The sequence below is a fragment of the Trichechus manatus genome, unplaced genomic scaffold (assembly GCF_000243295.1).
Source record: "Trichechus manatus latirostris isolate Lorelei unplaced genomic scaffold, TriManLat1.0 scaffold00229, whole genome shotgun sequence".
Lineage (NCBI taxonomy): Eukaryota > Metazoa > Chordata > Mammalia > Sirenia > Trichechidae > Trichechus > Trichechus manatus.
This window is the reverse complement of record NW_004444165.1, coordinates 718,055-737,127: the sequence shown is the minus strand read 5'-3', so window position 1 is coordinate 737,127 and position 19,073 is coordinate 718,055. Positions and strand designations below refer to the sequence as shown.

The window sequence follows — 19,073 nt, the reverse complement described above, 5'->3', positions numbered from 1 at the left end:
AAAAAAAAAAAAAAAGAAAGAAGAGAGGAAGGAAGGAGAGATAGACAAGAGAGAGGGAAAGAAAAGAGAGAAAAGGAAAGGAAAGGTGGGGATAAATTAGGGACAGGGGAAGAGTTAATACTATTTATGCCAAAGGTCAGAGCTAGGACCTGGGTTAAGAGGAAAAACCAAACCAAACCCATTCTTGGTGAGTCAATTCTGACTGATAGCACCCCCATAGGACAGAGTAGAACTGCTCTAGAGGGTTTCCAAGGAGCTGCTGGTAGATATGAACTGCTGACCTTATGGTTAGCAGCCGAGCTCTTAACCACTGCAACTTCTTAACAATTAGAAAATTTCAAAATGGAATGGATAGTCTTGTGACATAATGTACTCTTTAGTGCAACTGCTGAAGCCAGAACTAGATAATCAGCTATCAGGGATGTAGAGATATTGTCTGTATTACTGGAAAAAGATGTAATAAATGACTTATATGGTCTATTCTAATACTAAGATTGTAGTATTTAATATTTACCATTAAGTTTTTCATTGTCAAAAACAATGTGAATGGACAGTATGTGTTCTCTCTGTCTCTGTATCTCTCTTCCTGTCTTTTTCTGTCTCTCCTTTTCACATATACACATACCACATACACACACCATACGTGAATCTTAATATGCTTACTATGCTCAGTTGTTGTTGTTGTTAGGTGCTGTCTAGTTGTTTGCAACACATAGCAACCCTATGTACAACAGACGGAAACACTGCCCAGTCCCGCAGCATCCTCACAATTGTTACTATGTTTGCAGCCAATGTGTCAATACATCTCATTGAGGATCTTCCTCTTTTCAACTGACCCTCTACTTTACCAAGCATGATGTCCTCCTCCAGGGACTGGGCCCTCCTGATAACTTGACCAAAGTACGTGAGATGAAGTCTTGCCAACCTCCATTCTAAGGCGCATTCTGGCTGTACTTCTTCTGAGACAGATTTGTTCATTTCTTCTGGCAATCCATGGTATATTCAATGTTCTTTGTCAGCACCTTAATTCAAAGACATCAATTATTTGGTCTTTCTCATTCATTGTCCAGCGTCCGCATGCATAGGAAACGACAGAAAATACCATGGCTTCGGTCAGGCGTACTTTAGTTCTCAAAATGACAACTTTGTTGTTTAATACTTCAAAGAGATCTTTTGCAGCAGTTTTTCCCAATGCAATACGTTGTTTCATTTCTTGATTGCTGCTTTCATGGACGTTGATTGTGAATCCAAGTAAAATGAAATCCTTGACAACTTCAACTTTTCACCATTTATCGTGATGTTGCTTACTGGTCCAGTTATGAAGAGTTTTGTTTTCTTTATGTTGAAGTGTAATCCATATTGAAGCTTGTGGTCTTTGATTGTCATAAGTAAGTGCTTCAAATCCTCTTCACTTTCAGCAAGCAAGATTGTGTCATCTGCATATCACAGGTTGTTAATGAGTCTTCCTCCAACCCTAATGCTACATTCTTCTTCACATAGCCCAGCTTCTTGGATTATTTGCTCAGCATATAGATTGAATGAAAGTATGTTCAAAGGATACAACCCTGATGCACACCTTTCTTGATTTTAAACCATGCAGTATCCCCTTGTTCTGTTCAAACAACTACCTTGTATTGAATGTACAGGTTCTGCATGAGTGTAATTAAGTGTTCTGGAATTCCCATCATTCACAATGTTATCCATATTTTGTTATGATCCAAACAAGTAAATGCCTTCGCATAGTCAATAAAACACAGGTAAACATCTTTCTGTTATTGTCTGCTTTCAGCCAAGATCCATCTGACATCAGCAATGATATCCTCATTCCACGTCCTCTTCTGAATTCAGTTTGAATTTCTGGCAGTTCCCTGTGGATGTAGTGCTGCAACGATTTTGAAATATCATCAGCAGAATTTTACTTGTGTGTGATATTAATTATAGTGTTCAATGATTTTCACGCTCTGTTGGATCGGCTTTCTTTGGAATGGGAATAAATATGGATCTCTTCCAGTCAGTTGGCCAAACAGCTGCCTTCCAAATTTCATGCCATAGGTGAGTGAGCATCTCCAGCATTACATCCATTTGTTGCAACATGTCAATTGTTATTCCATCAATTTCTGGAGCCTTGCTTTTCACCAATGCCTTCGTGCAGCTTGGACTTCTTCCTTCAGTACCATTGGTTGTTGATCATATGTTACCTCCTGAAATGGTTGAACATCAACCAATTCTTTTTGTTACAATGACTTTCTGTATTACTTAGATCTTATTTTGATGCTTCCTGCGTCGTTTGATATTTTGCCCATAGAATCCTTTAATATTGCAACTCGAGGCCTGAATTTTTTCTTCAGATCTTTCAGCTTGAGAAAAGCAGAGAGTGTTCCTCCCTTTTGGTTTTCTAACTCCAGGTCTTTGCATACTTCATTATACTACTTTATTTTGTCTTCTCATGACACCCTTTGAAATCTTCTGTTCAGCTCTTTTACTTCATCATTTCTTCCGTTCACTTTAACTACTCCAGTTCAAGAGCAAATTTTAGACATATGAATGAATAAACAAACTGTGGTACATACACAAGGGAGTACTACCCAATGACAAAGAACACTGATGAATCTGCAAAACATCTCACAACATGGATGAATCTGGAGGGCATTATGCTGAGTGAAATAAGTCAATTACAAAAGGACAATTATCGTATAAGACCACTGTTATAAAAACTTATGAAAACAAAAAAACAATCTTTGATGGTTATGAGGGAGGGAAGGCATGGGGAAGGAAAAACACTAACTAGACAATAGATTAGTGGTAACTTTAGTGAAGTGTAAGACAGTACACAATACTGGGGAAGTCAGCATAACTTGACCAAGGCGAAGTCATAGAAGCTTCATAGACACATCCAAACTCCTTGAAGGATTGAATTACTGGGCTAAGGGCTGGGGACCATGGTCTTGGGGGACATCTAGCTCAATTGGCATAACATGGTTTATAAGGAAAATGTTCTACACTCTACTTTGATGAGTAGCATCTGGGGTCTTAAAAGCTTGTGAGTGGCCATCTAAGATACTCCACTGGTCCCACCCCATCTGGAGCAAGGGAGAATGAAGAAAACTAAAGACACAAGGGAAAGATTAGTTCAAAGGACTAATGGACCTCAACAAACACAGCCTCCACCAGACTGAGTCTGGCACAACTAGATGGTGTCTGGCTACCACCACCAACTGCTCTGAAAAGGATCACAATAGAGGGCACCATACAGAGCTGGAGAAAAATGTAGAACAAAATTCAAACTCACAAAAAAAGACCAGGCTTACTGGTCTGAATGATACTGGAGAAACCCCGAGAGTATGGCCCCCAGACACCCTTTTAAGTCAGTACTGAAATCACTCTTGAGGTTCACCCTTCAGCCAAAGATTAGACAGGCCCATAAAACAAACAATAATACATGCAGCACAACCATGTATACGAGACTCAATGGGAAAACCAGCCCAGAGCAAAGACAAGATGGCAGGAGGGGAGAGGAAAGCTGGATGAATGGAAATGGGGAACCAAAGATCGAGAAAGGTAGAGTGTTGACACGTCGCAGGATTAGCCACCGATGTCACAAAACAGTATGTGTATTAATTGTTTAATGAGAAACTAATTTGCTCTGTAAACCTTCATCTAAAGCATAATTTTTTTTTTAAAAAGAAGAAATTCTGAGAGGAAAAAATTAAACTGTAAAAAAAGTATCTATATGATACGAAATGGACAATAGTTACTCTAAAGGAAAATGAGAAGGCTGAGGGGCAGTGGAATTAAGTTAATAGGAAAGGAACTAGCGTTTAAATAATGAGAATATTGGTACAAACTAAAGAATGTAACAAATGTCACTGAACATTTTGTGTAGAAATTGTTGAACGGGAACCTGTTCTGCTGTGTATACTTTCACCAAAATACAATAAAATATTAAACAATAATTTTTAAAGAAAGAGCAAGTTTTAGAGTCTCTCTGATATACATTTTGTTCTTTTCTTTCTTTCCTATCTTTTTAATGATCTCTTGCTGTCTTCATGTATGATGTCCTTGATGTCATCCCACAAGTCATCTGATCTGCGGTCATTAGTGTTCATTGTATCAAATCTATTCTTGATATGATCTCTAAATTCAAGTGGGATATACTCAAGGTCATACTTTGGCTCTCGTGGACATGTTTTACTTTTCTTCAACTTCACCTTGAACTTGCATATGAGCAATTGAGGTCCTGGGCTTGTTCTGACTGATGATATTGAACTTCTCCATTGTCTCTTTTCACAGATGAAGTCAGTTTGATTCCTATTTATTTATGTACGGTCTCCATTTATGTTGTTGAAAAAAAGTCTTTCCAATGAATAATCGTTGATCTTTCAAAATCTATCATGCCATCTCTGGCTTCGTTTCTATCACCAATTCCATATTTTCCAACTTCTGATCCTTCTTTTTTTCCAATATTCGCATTCCAATCATCAGTATTTATAAATACATTGTGATTGCATGTTTGATCAATTTCAGACTGCAAAGGTTGGTAAAATCTTCAATGTCTTCATCTTTGGCATTAGTGGTTGGTACATAAATTTGAATAATAGTCGTATTAACTGGTCTTCCTTGTAGGCATATGGATATTATCTTATACCTGATAGCGATGTACTTCAAGATAGATCTTAAATGTTCTTTTTGATGATGAATGCCACGCCATTTGTCTTCAATTTCCATTCCCGGCATAGTAGACCATATGATGGCCTGATTCAAAATTGCCAATATCAGTCCATTTCAGCTCACTAATGCCTGGGATATTGATCTTCTAGTGTTCCGTTTTATTTTTGACAACTTGCAATTTTTCTAGATTCATACTTTGTACATTCCATGTTCCATGTTGCAACTATAAATGGATGTCTGCAGCTATTTCTTCTCATTTTGAGTTGTGCCACTTCGGCAAATGAAGGTCTTGAAAGCTTTATTCCAACCACATCATTAAGGATGACTCTATGAGTCGAAATCTACTCAATGGCAACGGATTTGGGTTTTTTGTTTTGTTTTGGCTACTTTGAGGAGGAAATTTTTCTTCAGTGGTATTTTCAGTGCCTTCCAACCTGAGGGGATCATCTTCTGGCACTATATCAATGTTCTGCTGCTATTTATAAGGTTTTCTGGCCAGTCTTTTTTAGAAGTAGATCGCCAAGTCCTTCCTCCTAGTCTATCTTGGTCTGGAAGCTCTGCTGAAACCTGTTCACCATGGGTGACGCTGCTGGTATTTGAAATACTAGTGGCATATCTTCCAGCATCACAGCAACATGCAAGCCACCCAGTGTGACAAACTGACAGACGAGTGGTGGAGTATGCTCCGTAGATGGCTGAAAACTAGCAATATTTGATTAAAAAAACAAAAACAAAGCCACTGCTGTAGAATCGATTCCAACTCACAGTGACCCTATAGGACAGAGTAGAACTGCCCCATAGAGTTTCCAAGGAGCAGCTGGTGGATTCGAACCGCCGACTTTTTGGTTAGCAGCCTGAACTCTTAACCACTGTGCCACCAGGGCTCCAGCAATATTTGATAGAGTTTTAAAAAATATTTAATCTCATGAACCATATCATAAATCTGGATTATATTCTCAAAATAGTGTGGTTTTGAATAGTGGTGTAAAAAAAGACAGAAAAATGAGAAATTCAAAGGTAATAAGGATACTTGTGATATTTTTGTATTTCTTTGCAACAAATTTTGAACATAGATTTTAATTTCTACTACATTACATTATATTTATATTAATTTTTAAGAACTGCAGCAAAATGTTAATTTTCCACTTTTCTTGACATTTTGAATTAATATAAAAATTTGCCCTCACATCTCATAATTAAATCGCTCAGCTTCTTGGAGCTTCAGCTTCCTCATCTTTAAAATGGGGAAAATCTCCATCCCATATATTCGTGAGAATGAATAAGAAAATATGCATTTCATATAGTAAATATTTAATAAAAGTTAAATAAATCTTAATTAAGAAAAACAATTAACTAGAATAATTTAGTATTTCTTCAGGTATCTCCACATAAGCATAAGAAAATAATGCTCATCTAATGATAAATAAGATCTCTTTTGTTAAATAACTTGCCAAATTTTTTTCCAATTTTTGTTATATAGTGTTTAGTAAACTATTTGGGATTTACAAAATATAATAATCAAAAAGGTGTGTGTGGAAACCATTTTCAAGAATGTGACAATCTATTCAACAATCATTTATTGTGAAGGTCAAAGCTACGATTTAGAAGGCTTAAGAAAGGATATATATATCAAAAATTCAATGTTACTGAAAACTATCCAAAATAAACAAACAAATAAACCCATTGCTGTTGAGTTGATTCTGACTCATAGCAATCCTATGGGACAGAGTAGAACTGCCCCACAGGGTTTCCAAGGCTGTAAATCTTTACAGAAACAGACCGCCACATCTTTCTCCCATAGAGTGGCTGATGGGTTCAAGCTGCTGACTTTTCAGTTAGCAGCTGAGCACTTTAACCACTGCACCACGAGGGCTCCTCTGAAAACTATACTGAATAAATAATTCTTAGTCTGGAAACACTGCTTGAGTCTTCAAGTTTTTCAGTCAGCCTGTTCTGACAAAGCCAGAAGGTATTATTTTACTGCCTATTTCTTTCCTTCTCTGACTTCTAGAATCAGAATTAAAAATCAACAGTTGTCCTTCTGTGTCCAAAATCTCATGAGGCAGAATTAATATAAATATTTATACTATATTTTCTGTTTTATATTCATTGGTACTATAATGTCACCGTATATCACAGTCAGAATTTATATAAATGGGTTATTAAGAAAACAAATTCATCAACTATATTCAACACAAATGCTTGACATTTCATTTATGGAAGCCTCATTTTAAAATGAAATTCTGTATCATTTTTGGCTTCTCTGAAATTAGAAAATGCATTAACTGGGGCACATATTGGCCGATAATTTTTTTCCCACATCTGTGTCTTGAACTCATCAATTGTTTAAAATGTATGCCTTTGTATATTATATTAATGCAGCTCTTTTCAAAGTCATATGCTAATATATGGCTGAGAAATTCCAAATTATATGAAGCATTTTTTCCTATAAAATAATTAAATAAATTTAAAAATTTCTGTATAAAATGTGAGGATTCTAACAGCACAACATTAAGAACTTCAACACCCCATATTAGAGAAATCACTCAGGCAACAAAATTGTGTATTTTAGCTATTAGTCATTACAGAGACTATATCAAACTATGGAATAGGGGTTAGTATATATTGTTAAAATAAATGGAACTGTTTCAAATTATGTACTTTGTAGACTATGTAAAATATCTATATTCACATAGGAAAAGGACGAGCAAGAGTGAAGAAGTTTTAGGGTTTAGCAGAGTTATTGGGCCCTGAAGTCCCTCTGTAAGTGAAGAACTTGAGTTAGGGAATGGGTTTTCTTATCTCTCTTTTATAGATGAAGCAAGAGAGGACCCATACAATTTAAATGATGTACCTGTACAATTAATTAACCATTGGGGAACTCAAACTAGAAAAGATAGGGCTTATATTTTGCTCAATAGTCATTCTAATATGCTGCTGCCATAACTGGATTTCTTATAAGTTTTACAAGGATTATATTATTGGCCTTGAGTGCAAAATAATTACGAGGCAAAAGGTAAACACTGGTAATATTGCTTTATGACACTGTAGATTATACTGAAAATTAACCATAAGAGTATATATGTGAATAAAGGTGTTTCCAAACAATGTAATAAATTGATATGCCTAAATCAACTTCTAATTTGTGTAGTTCACTTTAAAGTTATAATTTCTCCATAAAGCACCATTTAATACATTATTGCATTATAATTCAAGAACATTAGTGTCCAACATGGATAAATTTATTAATGGCAGCTATTCATACAGAATATGATTAAATTTAAATAGTGAATTATCTGAACACTTGTTCTTATTTACCACATTACCCATTTGTTTTAGATCATAGCACAAACTCTTCGATTTTTTAGCAATTCCTATAATTATCTTTCATTTTTAATACTATATTTTAATCCAGCAACAATGCTTTCATTTAACAGCCAGAGTTTTAAATATAGTTTTTAAAATGACTATTTTCTCAGAAACTGAACATGTTCTCACAAATTTAAGAAAGTACTTTGTCCTTAAGATAAAAAAGCAACCATTAGAAATAAAATTTTGTTGTTATTGTTATTAGGTGCTGTGGAGTCGATTTCAACTCATAGCAATCTTTATAGGAAAGAGTAGAACTGCCCCATAGGGTTTCCAAGGAACGGCTGGTGGATTTGAACTGCCGACCTTTTGGTTAGCAGCTGAGCTCTTAACCTCTGTGCCACCAGGGCTCCTAAAAATAAAATACCAAGCTCTTAATATTGCGTCTTTCTTAGAAATTTAAACTATATTCATCTTAATCACACAGAATCTATTTTTTTCTAGTCTTATTCTCAACTGAGTTTGGTATATTGATACAAATTTGTAAAAATGAATTAGAGAGACATTATAAGTTCATAATACTTCTGATTTGAATTTACTAGTATAGGAGTTTTACTTAACTTCATTGATCTGTATCTCTTTCTCAAACACACACACACACAAAATCCTTGTTCTGAGTAACACCAACATAATTGTTCATTTGCTTTATCCTTCAATATACACACTATGCTCTCAGAATTACAGTACCAATACTTTCACTGCCCATATTATTATTAAAAGCTGTTTTATATATATATATATATATTTGCTTTTTTTTTTTATCCTTAGAATATATCCCAATGGGATGTATGTTAAATTACTGTGTTTTAAAGTCATTTTAAATAGTTTCTCTTTATGGCTATACATCTGTCATGGATTGAATTGTATCCCCCCAAGATGTCTGTCAACTTGGCTAGGTCATGATTCCCAGTATTGCATGATTGTCTGCCTTTTGTCATCTGATATGATTTCCCTATGTGTTGTATATTCTGTCACTATGATATAATAAGATGGATTAGTGGCAGTTATATTGATGAGATCTACAAGATTAGATAGTGTCTTAAGCCAATCTCTTTTGAGATATAAAAGACAGAAGTGAGTAGAGACACACGGGAACCTCATACCACCAAGAAAGCAGTGCCGGGAGCAGAGCGTATCCTTTGGACCTGAGGTTCCTGCGCAGAGAAGCTCCCAGACCGAGGGAAGATTGATGACACGGACCTTCCTCCAGAGCCGACAGAGAAAGCATTCCCCTGGAGCTGATGTCCTGAGTTTGGACTTGTAGTCTACTGGACTGTGAGAGAATAAACATCTCTTTGTTAAAGCCATCCACTTGTAGTATTTCTGTTATAGCAGCACTAAATGACTAAGACAACATCCAACTTGATACACAGGTTTCTTTGTTGTATTTTCTTCCAGTTTTTTGGAAATGTGCTTTAAATGTTAGTATTGTTTTCTAAATCTACAAAGCAAGGTATATTTGGAGAAGTCTAGCTTTTATCCCTGCCCAGTCTATTCTATTACATCATATCCCCTAAGGGTTAACCATTGTTATTATTTTTTATTCTTAGATTTATTCTTGCATTGTTTTTATACATCTTTCCTCCATGCTTTTTTCACTTAAAAATATATCCTGAAATAACTCCATTGCAGTATATATAGATAGCCATAATTCCTTTTTACAGTGTCATAATTTTCCAGTAGATGTAACATAGTTTTTTCAGCCAGTCCTTTATCAATGGACATTTGAATTGCTTCCAATCTTTACAAATAAATCTCAGTGAATAGGCTTGTAAATGTGTCACTTTGTATTTATGCAGTGTATCTGTGGGATATATTCCAAAAAGCCAAAGTGTAAATGATTATTTAATTTTGTCTCAAATTGCCGAATTTCCCTTTATAAGAGTGGCACCATTTTGCATTCCCACCAACAGTGTATTAAAGTGTTTTTCCTCTAATGCATAGCCAACGGAGCATGTTGTCAGACTCCTGGATTTTTTGCCAATCTGATAGGTGAGAAATGGTATCTCAGTGTAGTTTGTTCCACTTTTTATGAGTGAGTTTTAGCACTATGTCAAACACTACTGTATTAAAAATTAGAATACTTAATGACAAATTATTTTGTGAAAGATTCGAAGAAAATAATCTATGATATATACATTCTAGGTAAATACTGAAAGTTCGACACAAGGTTACTTTAGGTTAAGATTGTATTGTTAAAATAATATTACATAGGAACATAAGATATAAGATAGACATGACACTGAAAAGAAACTTCAGAAGTTAAATATGTACATTTTATTCAAATGTCACAGAAATCATGTAAAAGGAATCATTTTCACATTGGTCAGCAATAATTGACTATAGCTAAGAAGTTTCTGTAATATATTTTCTTATTGAAGAGAAAGAAACCCTATCTTATAATTGCAGGCATTTTTTTTTTTCCTGCAATAGATTTAAACCTGATAAAATTCAGGAGTCAAATTTATTATACCTCATGTCATAGCTGCAAACCAAAGCCAATTTAAAGAAAAAATGCCCTCTTCCAACACAAATGGCCCTTATTGTAATATCTCGGTTTTTCCAAAGTTCCCTAATAGTATTTCTAAATATATTTTGATACTCTATTTGGATTGAATAGAGAAGATCCTAAGGCATGAACAATCAGAGTCCTCTTCAACAACAATTGTTTTCCTTGGAAGAGAAAATATTAAAGAAAAGATTGTAAATAATTATTCCTGCCAATTAATTCTTAGTTGTTTTCTTTCCTTTCAGCACCTTCCCTGATAGGTATGGTGAGGAAGGACTGGGCATCCCAAAATAGCATTGCCCTATCATGGCAAGCACCTGCTTTTTCCAATGGAGCCATTCTGGACTACGAGATCAAGTACTATGAGAAAGTAGGTCTTATTTGGAGTTTCCTGAAATACTACATATACATATATATTTATATATGTATATATTGAGCATGCTGTTATACTATATTACTTTACTTCAAAATCTCTTCTTTGGCTTTATCACATACGTACTCTTTCTTTGAATCCTTTCTAATTTACCATTGTGCTTATAAATTCTTAATTAAGTTGTCTTGTTTTATGTCAGATTAAAGTAGAAGATGCAAGATGTTCACCTCTATCATGACCTACTGTAGGGAATTTTTCAATATAGTGAGAAATATTAACCCCTTCAATTTATAGTTTGATAGCCATGATGTTGTTTCTGTAATTCACTTGAGAAGAATTGTAAAGTGAAATTACTATGACCCGAAGCAGGGTTGTGTATCCTATATCTTTTGCCAGTGAGTTGAGAGTTACAGTCTACTATAATTTGGAAAGAATGATTTCAGTGATAAGTGGAATGAACTAACAAATTTTTAAAATTTTCTTTAAATTCAAGTCAGCTATTTTATAGAAAGCTAGAAAGATAAATCTAATAAATCAACTCAATCTTAATTTCCATTTTTTTATCAGTTTAAATTGCTCTTATTTATTACCTTTTTCTGGCTCATATACATCCTTAGGTATATTGTATCCACACTCATCTTTTATGCCCCCTCCCCCAATTCCTCACCGTTAGAATATTGTATAGACATCACAACATACCCCATAGTCTATTATGATAATGTGTCTCATTCTGCTAATACTAATTCTGAAATATTGACAAAGGGAGCAGTAATGTTTCTGAAGACATATAGGGCAAAAAGAGAAATAGAATCCTGCTTTTTTTTCTGTTCTACTGCTTCTCAGCAAATGTAAGTTTGATAAAGGGAGAGGTAGCTAAGGAGCCTTGGTGGCACAGTGGTTAAGCACTTGGCAGCTAACCAAAAGGTCAGCAGTTTGAACCCACCAGCTGCTTTGTGGGAGAAAGGTGTGTCAGTCTGCTTCCATAAAGATTACAGCCTTAGAAACCATATGGGGCAGTTCTACTCTCTCCTATAGGGTTGCTATGAGTTGGAATCAGCTTGATGGTAATGGAAACTCAGTAGCATGGCTGTATCCATTTTTTTGCACTCTAGTAATTACAACATTGTGTGGTCAATATAAACTTTCGTTGACATTAACTGACATGGATAAATCCATAGTCTAAGAAAGGAGTGTAAATTGAATCACGATTCTGCCCGTTGGCCACACTAGCATGTGCTCAGAAATCTTGTTGTGGCTATCTTTTCCAGTGGTATAACTTGTGGATTGCTGTCACAAGAAATTACACATTTTCTGCTTACTAGATTAGATAGATCTTCATAGACTCAAAAATTCTGATTATTTCAAAAGAAATTCGGTCAGATATAGAAGCATCTTTGGAAAATACTCCAAGCAGCTTATTCAGAATCAAAATATCTCTCTGTATTTTATAAGGGTTATATTTCATACACAGAAAATCATTGTGCCCTTTCCTATTCATTTTTACTGCACATGTTTGAGACTAGAAATAAGTTACAATATTTTCTGTTCAGTACAAATCATACAAATTCAATAAAAAGAGAATCAAATTCATCAACATCAAAATTTTAGAAATAAATAATATTCTGAAGGATAGTAATTGATACAATATCCATGTTTACTTTCAGATTTGAGACATTTGGCTTTATTACATTGTTTTGTTTTAATGATGAGATAGAGCATGTTATGAAAGGATTTATCTTGTAAGAAAATGGCCATGTGCCAGTGCTAATGGATTAAACATGGAGCCGGAAGCCAAGGATCCCTAATTCATGTTCTGACTCTGACTGTCATTATGCTTGTGGCCAGAAGAAAATCAATTAATCTCTCTATGTCTCAGACTTCACATTTACAAAATGGAAATAAAGATATCTACGCTTCTGGTGGGTTGTGAAGATTAATTATAAACAGACCTAAAGATGAAAAGCACTAAGTCAGCATTAAATATCATTTATGCAAGCTATAGGGAAATATTTGGCATATAAGATAGTACAATGCAGAATCAGAAAACAATAGCATAGGAATTATGTACAAACTAAACAAAAATAATTATCTTTTTATACACAAAAACACAGTATACAGGCAATCAATAAAAGATGCTAGAACACCAGAATCTTTCAGAGAGAGCGTAAAATGACTGATAGTGTTTCCCAACTAAGACTTCAAATTCTAGCTGTACATTTCACATATCTTCATATATAACATAGTTTCTTGTGCTAAGTAAATTATTTTTTTATAACAATTCAAAACTAGGGCAACTTAAAATAGAACTCTTAGTTAAAAGTTCTAATGTATTTATTAGGAACCTAAATATTGTTGAGTAAGAAAAGCAAGATGCAAAGAAGTATATATGTATGATTCCATTTTTGGCACACAAATATTCCCTTCTGTGTGTATGTTGGTGTGTACTTACATGCACATAGTGGCATATAGACTAGGATGCATAGCAGGCTGTATGAAGTGTTTCCTTTTGGTGGAAGGGAGGTATGTGGACGCAGGCAGGGAAGAGAGAGGGAAGTAGCAAGTATAAATAAATATGGATGAATTATGATTGGATGGATCCTAAACAGCTTTGGGAGTTGTCTTTGATCAAATTGTCCAAAAACAGACCTTGAGACAAGGATTTGTGTGCAAGTGATTAATTAAGAAAGCTCCCAGGAAAACTGGTAAAGAAGTGGGACAAACAGTACCGTCAGGGAAGATGCCAGTCGAACTCAGCGTCACCAAGGGAGCTCTGGAGGCTAAATTACATCTCAGAGTTCGTCCCCAAGGAGAAAAAGAAGCTGGGCTCCCATACTCTGTCGCCAGTCAATGACTACAGGCTTTACTAGAGGCATGAATATGGTGTCCAGAAAATGTCATAGACATTTCTGGTCCTCAAGTAGCCCAAGATGAGGTCTCTAAAGAAGCTTGGAGGTACAAGTATTTAAAAGCAAAACACGGAAGCTGGGGGATTGGAACCAAAACAGGCCAAGGGTTCTAAAGGGATTTGATAGAGCACCAACTATTAGCTAGGGTAGCTAAATACTCAACAAAATATGAGAGAATTTTACTCCCTTGCTCATTTTAATAGTTATATTCTCCTCAGTCTTTAATATTAGTACCATGGTATTTAAACCTTACATTTTCTTTTAGTCGAAGTTACTCTGTATTGCTATACCTATAATTAGTCCACAAATGATCGATACTTATACCATTCTCTAATAAATTAATGCTGTTTTATTTCGTTCTCATTGTTTTAAGTGCCTTATTCTGGAAATCAGGAAAGAAGTTAAATAGCTGGGAAAGTGAAATATACACAGATATCTGAGATCAAATAACACACTCCTGTTACAGTTCCCTTTTCTCAGAGAGTGTGGCATATTGGAAAAAAGCAGCAGCCTGAATGTTCAGAGATCTTGGTTTGGTTCAGTGCTTAACTTTCCTAGCCCTCTTTAATTACTCATCTGTAAAATAAGAGTCTAGAAAATAATCTGTTCCCATTCCCGTCTTTCCAAATGCTAATATGTGTGTCTATACAGTTATATGATTATGTTACCCCATCCCTAAAATAACTGTTGTTTTTTATTTATCTATTGAAACACACACATACACATGCACAGACACACACGCTTATTTAACACTTCACCATAGGGAACAGTAGTCTTCACATCATAACTGTAAATAAAAATTAAGACCACGCTAACTTCCCTGTTGGAGCCCTGGTGGCTTAGTGGTTAAGAGCTATGGCTGCTAATCAAAAGGTCAGCTGTTTAAATCCACTAGCCGCTTCTTGGAAACTCTTTGGGGTAGCTCTGTTCTGTCCTATAGGGTCACTGTGAGTCCAGATTAACTCGACAGCAACAGGTTTGTTTGTTTTTTGGTAACATCCTTGTCTTCTATGTATGCATGTGTGTGTGTGAGTCTTCAGGGGAGTAATGGGAAGAAACTATATCGCTTTGTTGGTTATAACTAATTAGATACTCTCTATTAATTATACCACCCATTCCTTAGTTACTTTTCTTTTTACATACACTAGAAGTCTTTCATTTTTATTTAACCAAATGAATACAGCTTGAATATGAAAAGTCACTTTTAAAAAATGAAGGAAGTCAAATACATTACAAATTTTTTTCTATTTATTTACTAGTGTGAGACAAAGAACTCAATTCAGCCTTTGTCTTGGAAAGAAAAGCCTTGGAATTTCCTGAGTAATCAAAGTGCCTTTATTATCTAAAACTGCCAGGCAACACTTCAAGATCTGCATACATGAGTCAGGGCTGGCCAAGCCACAAAGATCTTCTGATCAGCTAACCTCAGGAAGTGAGAGGGCATAATTTTATCAACCAAGCATCTTCAAAAATTCAGTCAGTCATGACTATACAATGCGGCCCCAATCATGACTGTACAATGAAGCTAATAAGAGGCTTTGAAAATGGATGTTTGCTTGGGCTTCCTAGTTGGTAGGAACATCCTATCTCAGGAGGATCACGTGTCTCTAGGAATATGGAAGCCTGTTGCCAGAAGCCCTCCCAGATCTTGCCCTGTGTGTCTCTTTGTGTGTATGTTTTTTCATTGTAATAAATCAAATCGGTAACTATAAGTATAGACACTCTTCATGAATTCCGTGTGTCATTCCAGATGCCACCAGGGTCTGGCATCTGCCTATTTGGCAGTCTGAAGGATTGTGTCCTTTTAACTTGTTTGCTCTGACCTTGCCCTGTGTGGCTAGGGATGAGACAGTGAAGGGACTAGCTGGTCTGAAGTGAAAGGAGTCATGTGGACTCCCTAGCTTGCAGCTGGTACCTACTGACCTAGTCCTAGGTGACTAGGGATGAGACAGAGAAGAGGCCAGTTGGTCTGAAGTGGAGGGAGGGAGTCACATGGACTCTGATCTTGTAGTTGGTACCCATGACCCACCCCTGGATAACTCGTGACAAGGATGGAGAAGTTGGAAGGTGAGGACTGGATCCATTTCCAGGTTAGCAATGAAGGTGGGATTTGCCCACTGAGCCCGTTGCTTAGTGCAACTAGCAAAGCTTTTCTCCAAAAACAAAGCCTGCTCTTAGAATGAGGGAACTAAGACAATATCTTCTATGCTCCTGACGCTTCTGTTTCCACCTTCAAAATGTTGTGAACTCCCTTGTGGTGACAAAATAGGACCCACCCCTCGAACAGCCCCTTGAGATATCATATCCTTCCCTTATCTCTTTCCCTTCTTTCCTTACTCTTTTACTTCCCTCCTTAATTTTTCCACTCTTCTTCTTCCCTCTCTCTCCCTCTTTCACCCTCTCCTCTATTTTTCCCTCTTTTCTTTTTTTTTTTTCCTGCCCAAGGCCCTTTTTCCTCTTGCTTCTTTGGTCTTTTATTATACTTATCAAAATTAATCTTAAATAGAAGTGTATGTGTGTGTTACTTTGAGAACTAAGGTGCACCTGATCCAAGCCATGGTATTTTCAATAGCCTCATATGCATGTGAAAGCTGGACAATGAATAAGGAAGACCAAAGAAGAATTAATGCCTTTGAATTGTGATGTTGGCAAAAAATACTGAATATTCCATGGACTGCCCGAAGAACAAACAAATCTGTCTTAGTAGAAATACAGCCCAGAATGCTCCTCAGAAGCAGGGATAGTGAGACTTCATCTCACATAGTTTGGACATGTTATCAGGAGGAACCAGTCCCTGAAGAATGACATCATGCTTGGTAAAGTAGAGGGTCAGCGCAAGTAAGGAAGAGATGGATTGACACGGTGGCTGCAACGACGGGCTCAAACATAGCAACGATTGTGAGGTTGGCATAGGACCAGGCAGTGTTTGATTCTGTTGTACATAGAATCACTATGAGTCGGAACCGACTTAAAGGCACCTAACAACAACAATATGTATCTAACTCCTTCACTAAATTGTGAACCTCTAATGAAAGAGGATCATTTCTTATTGATCTTTGTCATAGAAACTCGTCAATGCCTAACACAGTTGTTGGCTTTTGTCAAAAACTTAAGTGTGCAGAGAAATACCAGAAATTGGCATAACATAAAATATTTATTGTGAGTAGATATAATTCTAATGGGGCAACATTTCAAACAAAAAGTATCAAGAAGGCACTGCAAAGAGAGGATAGGCGTGGTAACAGCAGGTTATATAGGTCGGGTCCGGGCAGGGTAGTCTCCCAAAGGTCATTGTAAACTCCTTTCATGTTGGTTTCTCAGGAGATAGAATCAGAGCATGTTGAGGGTTTCAGGGTCAGTTATCTGTAAAAACAGTCACTGAGGACACGCCATATACCAGAGAATATCTAGAAATTTAATCATCGAGGAATTTTGCTTTAAGGGAGAGTTCTTGTTCCTTCAGCTAGCCCTACAAGCCTGCTTAAAATTTAGGGTGTCTTACACTAAGCTATAAAAATATTAGCTGAATGAGTAGGTTTCTCTCTGCATTCAGAACCCAGAATGAAATTAGAAAAAGTTACCCAGCCATTATAAGGGATTACCCCTAGCAAATAAAAAGAAGGAAAGAAGGAAGGTAAGGAGGGAGGGAGAGCAGGCCCTGGACTTTTTGTTTTCACCTGTTCAAAGGAAGTCCTATTCACATGTGTCCATCAGCTGAATGTTTTATTAATAACTAGAACTGCTCATGAGGGCAGGGATTTCATTTGTTGGCTTTGTATCCCCAGCACTCAGAAAGATACATAGCTAAAAACTAATAGACAACAATTATTAAGCAATTATATGTCAGATATTCTTTTAGTGTTTTTCCTGCATTGAGTAACTTAATCCTAATAACAACCCTGTGAGGTAAATACTCTTCCCGTTTTACAGATGAAGAAACTAAGGCTTAAGGAGACTAAGTACCTTCACTAAAAGCACACAGCCAGTAAGTGGTTGTTAACACTAGCCATGGTACTGCATGACAATTGGATATCTCAGAGAAGTCAGTGTTTTCTGCTGATGCTAATTTTCTGGGTTCTCTCAGGCCTAACACTTTCATTGCTCTCTGATGCCCATTTTACATTTGTAAAATGGCAGCAATAAAACATACCTATCTTACCAAGGTACTGTACAGCTCTACTGATCACCAACTAGGAGCTCATTTTCCAAACATGAATTCCCCATAACAGTTCATTATTTTTACATCCAATATTTAAAGACACTGACTAGTAAAATCTTTTCCTTAAAGTACTCTTATTAATTTTCACCACAGTCAGCAGTTTTTAGATTTTGTTCGAGAAAACTCATCATGAGAAAGAAAGCATTTCTTACATCCAGATGGTCAATAATAATCTATATAAAATACTGAATTAATTTAATTTGCCAGTGTTTCCCCTAGTCCACAGATTATAGAATAAGATATGTATGGGCTTTAATTAAAAATATATAATTTCATGACAGTGAAAACAGTGTATTGTTAAAAAGATGAAATTGGTGGAAAGATTTTCATTATGGGAAATATTTTTACCACTCAGAAATGATTTAAAGTAGCTTCTTCTGAGAGAAGGTTGAATTCTTGGTGTCCTTTGGGAAGGTCACATACTTCTCAGTATCAAAATTTGCATGATAGATCTTTCTTCCTCCCCTCCCTTCTTATTCTATTTTATCAACATAGTTTTGTCCCAGATATTAGTTCAGTAAATATCCTTCATTTTCTAAGGAAATGTAATAAGTAAAATATGCATCTTTATTTGCATAAAAATATATGAAGCAATTTTTGCAGCATTAATCAATTTAAGAAAGGAAAAAAATGGTCTTTTCTTATAAAGTCGTCAATATACATTCTCAATTTTCTTTTGTTGTATTTCTTCTACTTCGTTATTTGCCCAAGAGAAGAAGAGCATTTTGTCTTCACCTCCAGGAATACGCTTACCTCCACCCATTATTTAGGTACAGAAACATATCTCCTTCCTTTTCTGAGTGCCCCTTGTCTATGGGCCATTTAACTCATACACTTCGTAAACCTGCATGGAAAACTAAATGTGGTTTCCATACAAAGAACTAAGAAGAGTGTAATCTAGAATAGTGCACGTGGATCACCTGGATCACACAGGGTTTTGTTGAAATGCAGATTATGACTCAGTTGATGTGGCACCTGGGTAGAGGGATGAGATTTTGCATTTCTAGCAAGATCCCAGGTGAAGATAGT

At 35.9% G+C, this 19,073-nt stretch overlaps 1 protein-coding gene across 1 annotated transcript in view; it reads left to right on the top strand.

Annotated features, from left to right (window-relative positions):
• Positions 1–19,073, top strand: part of EPHA6 (EPH receptor A6) — a 1,147,205-nt gene that overhangs the window by 756,977 nt on the left and 371,155 nt on the right. The window contains 1 exon segment of the mRNA XM_004389015.3: positions 10,792–10,916. Coding sequence (XP_004389072.1) covers positions 10,792–10,916 — 125 coding nt within the window.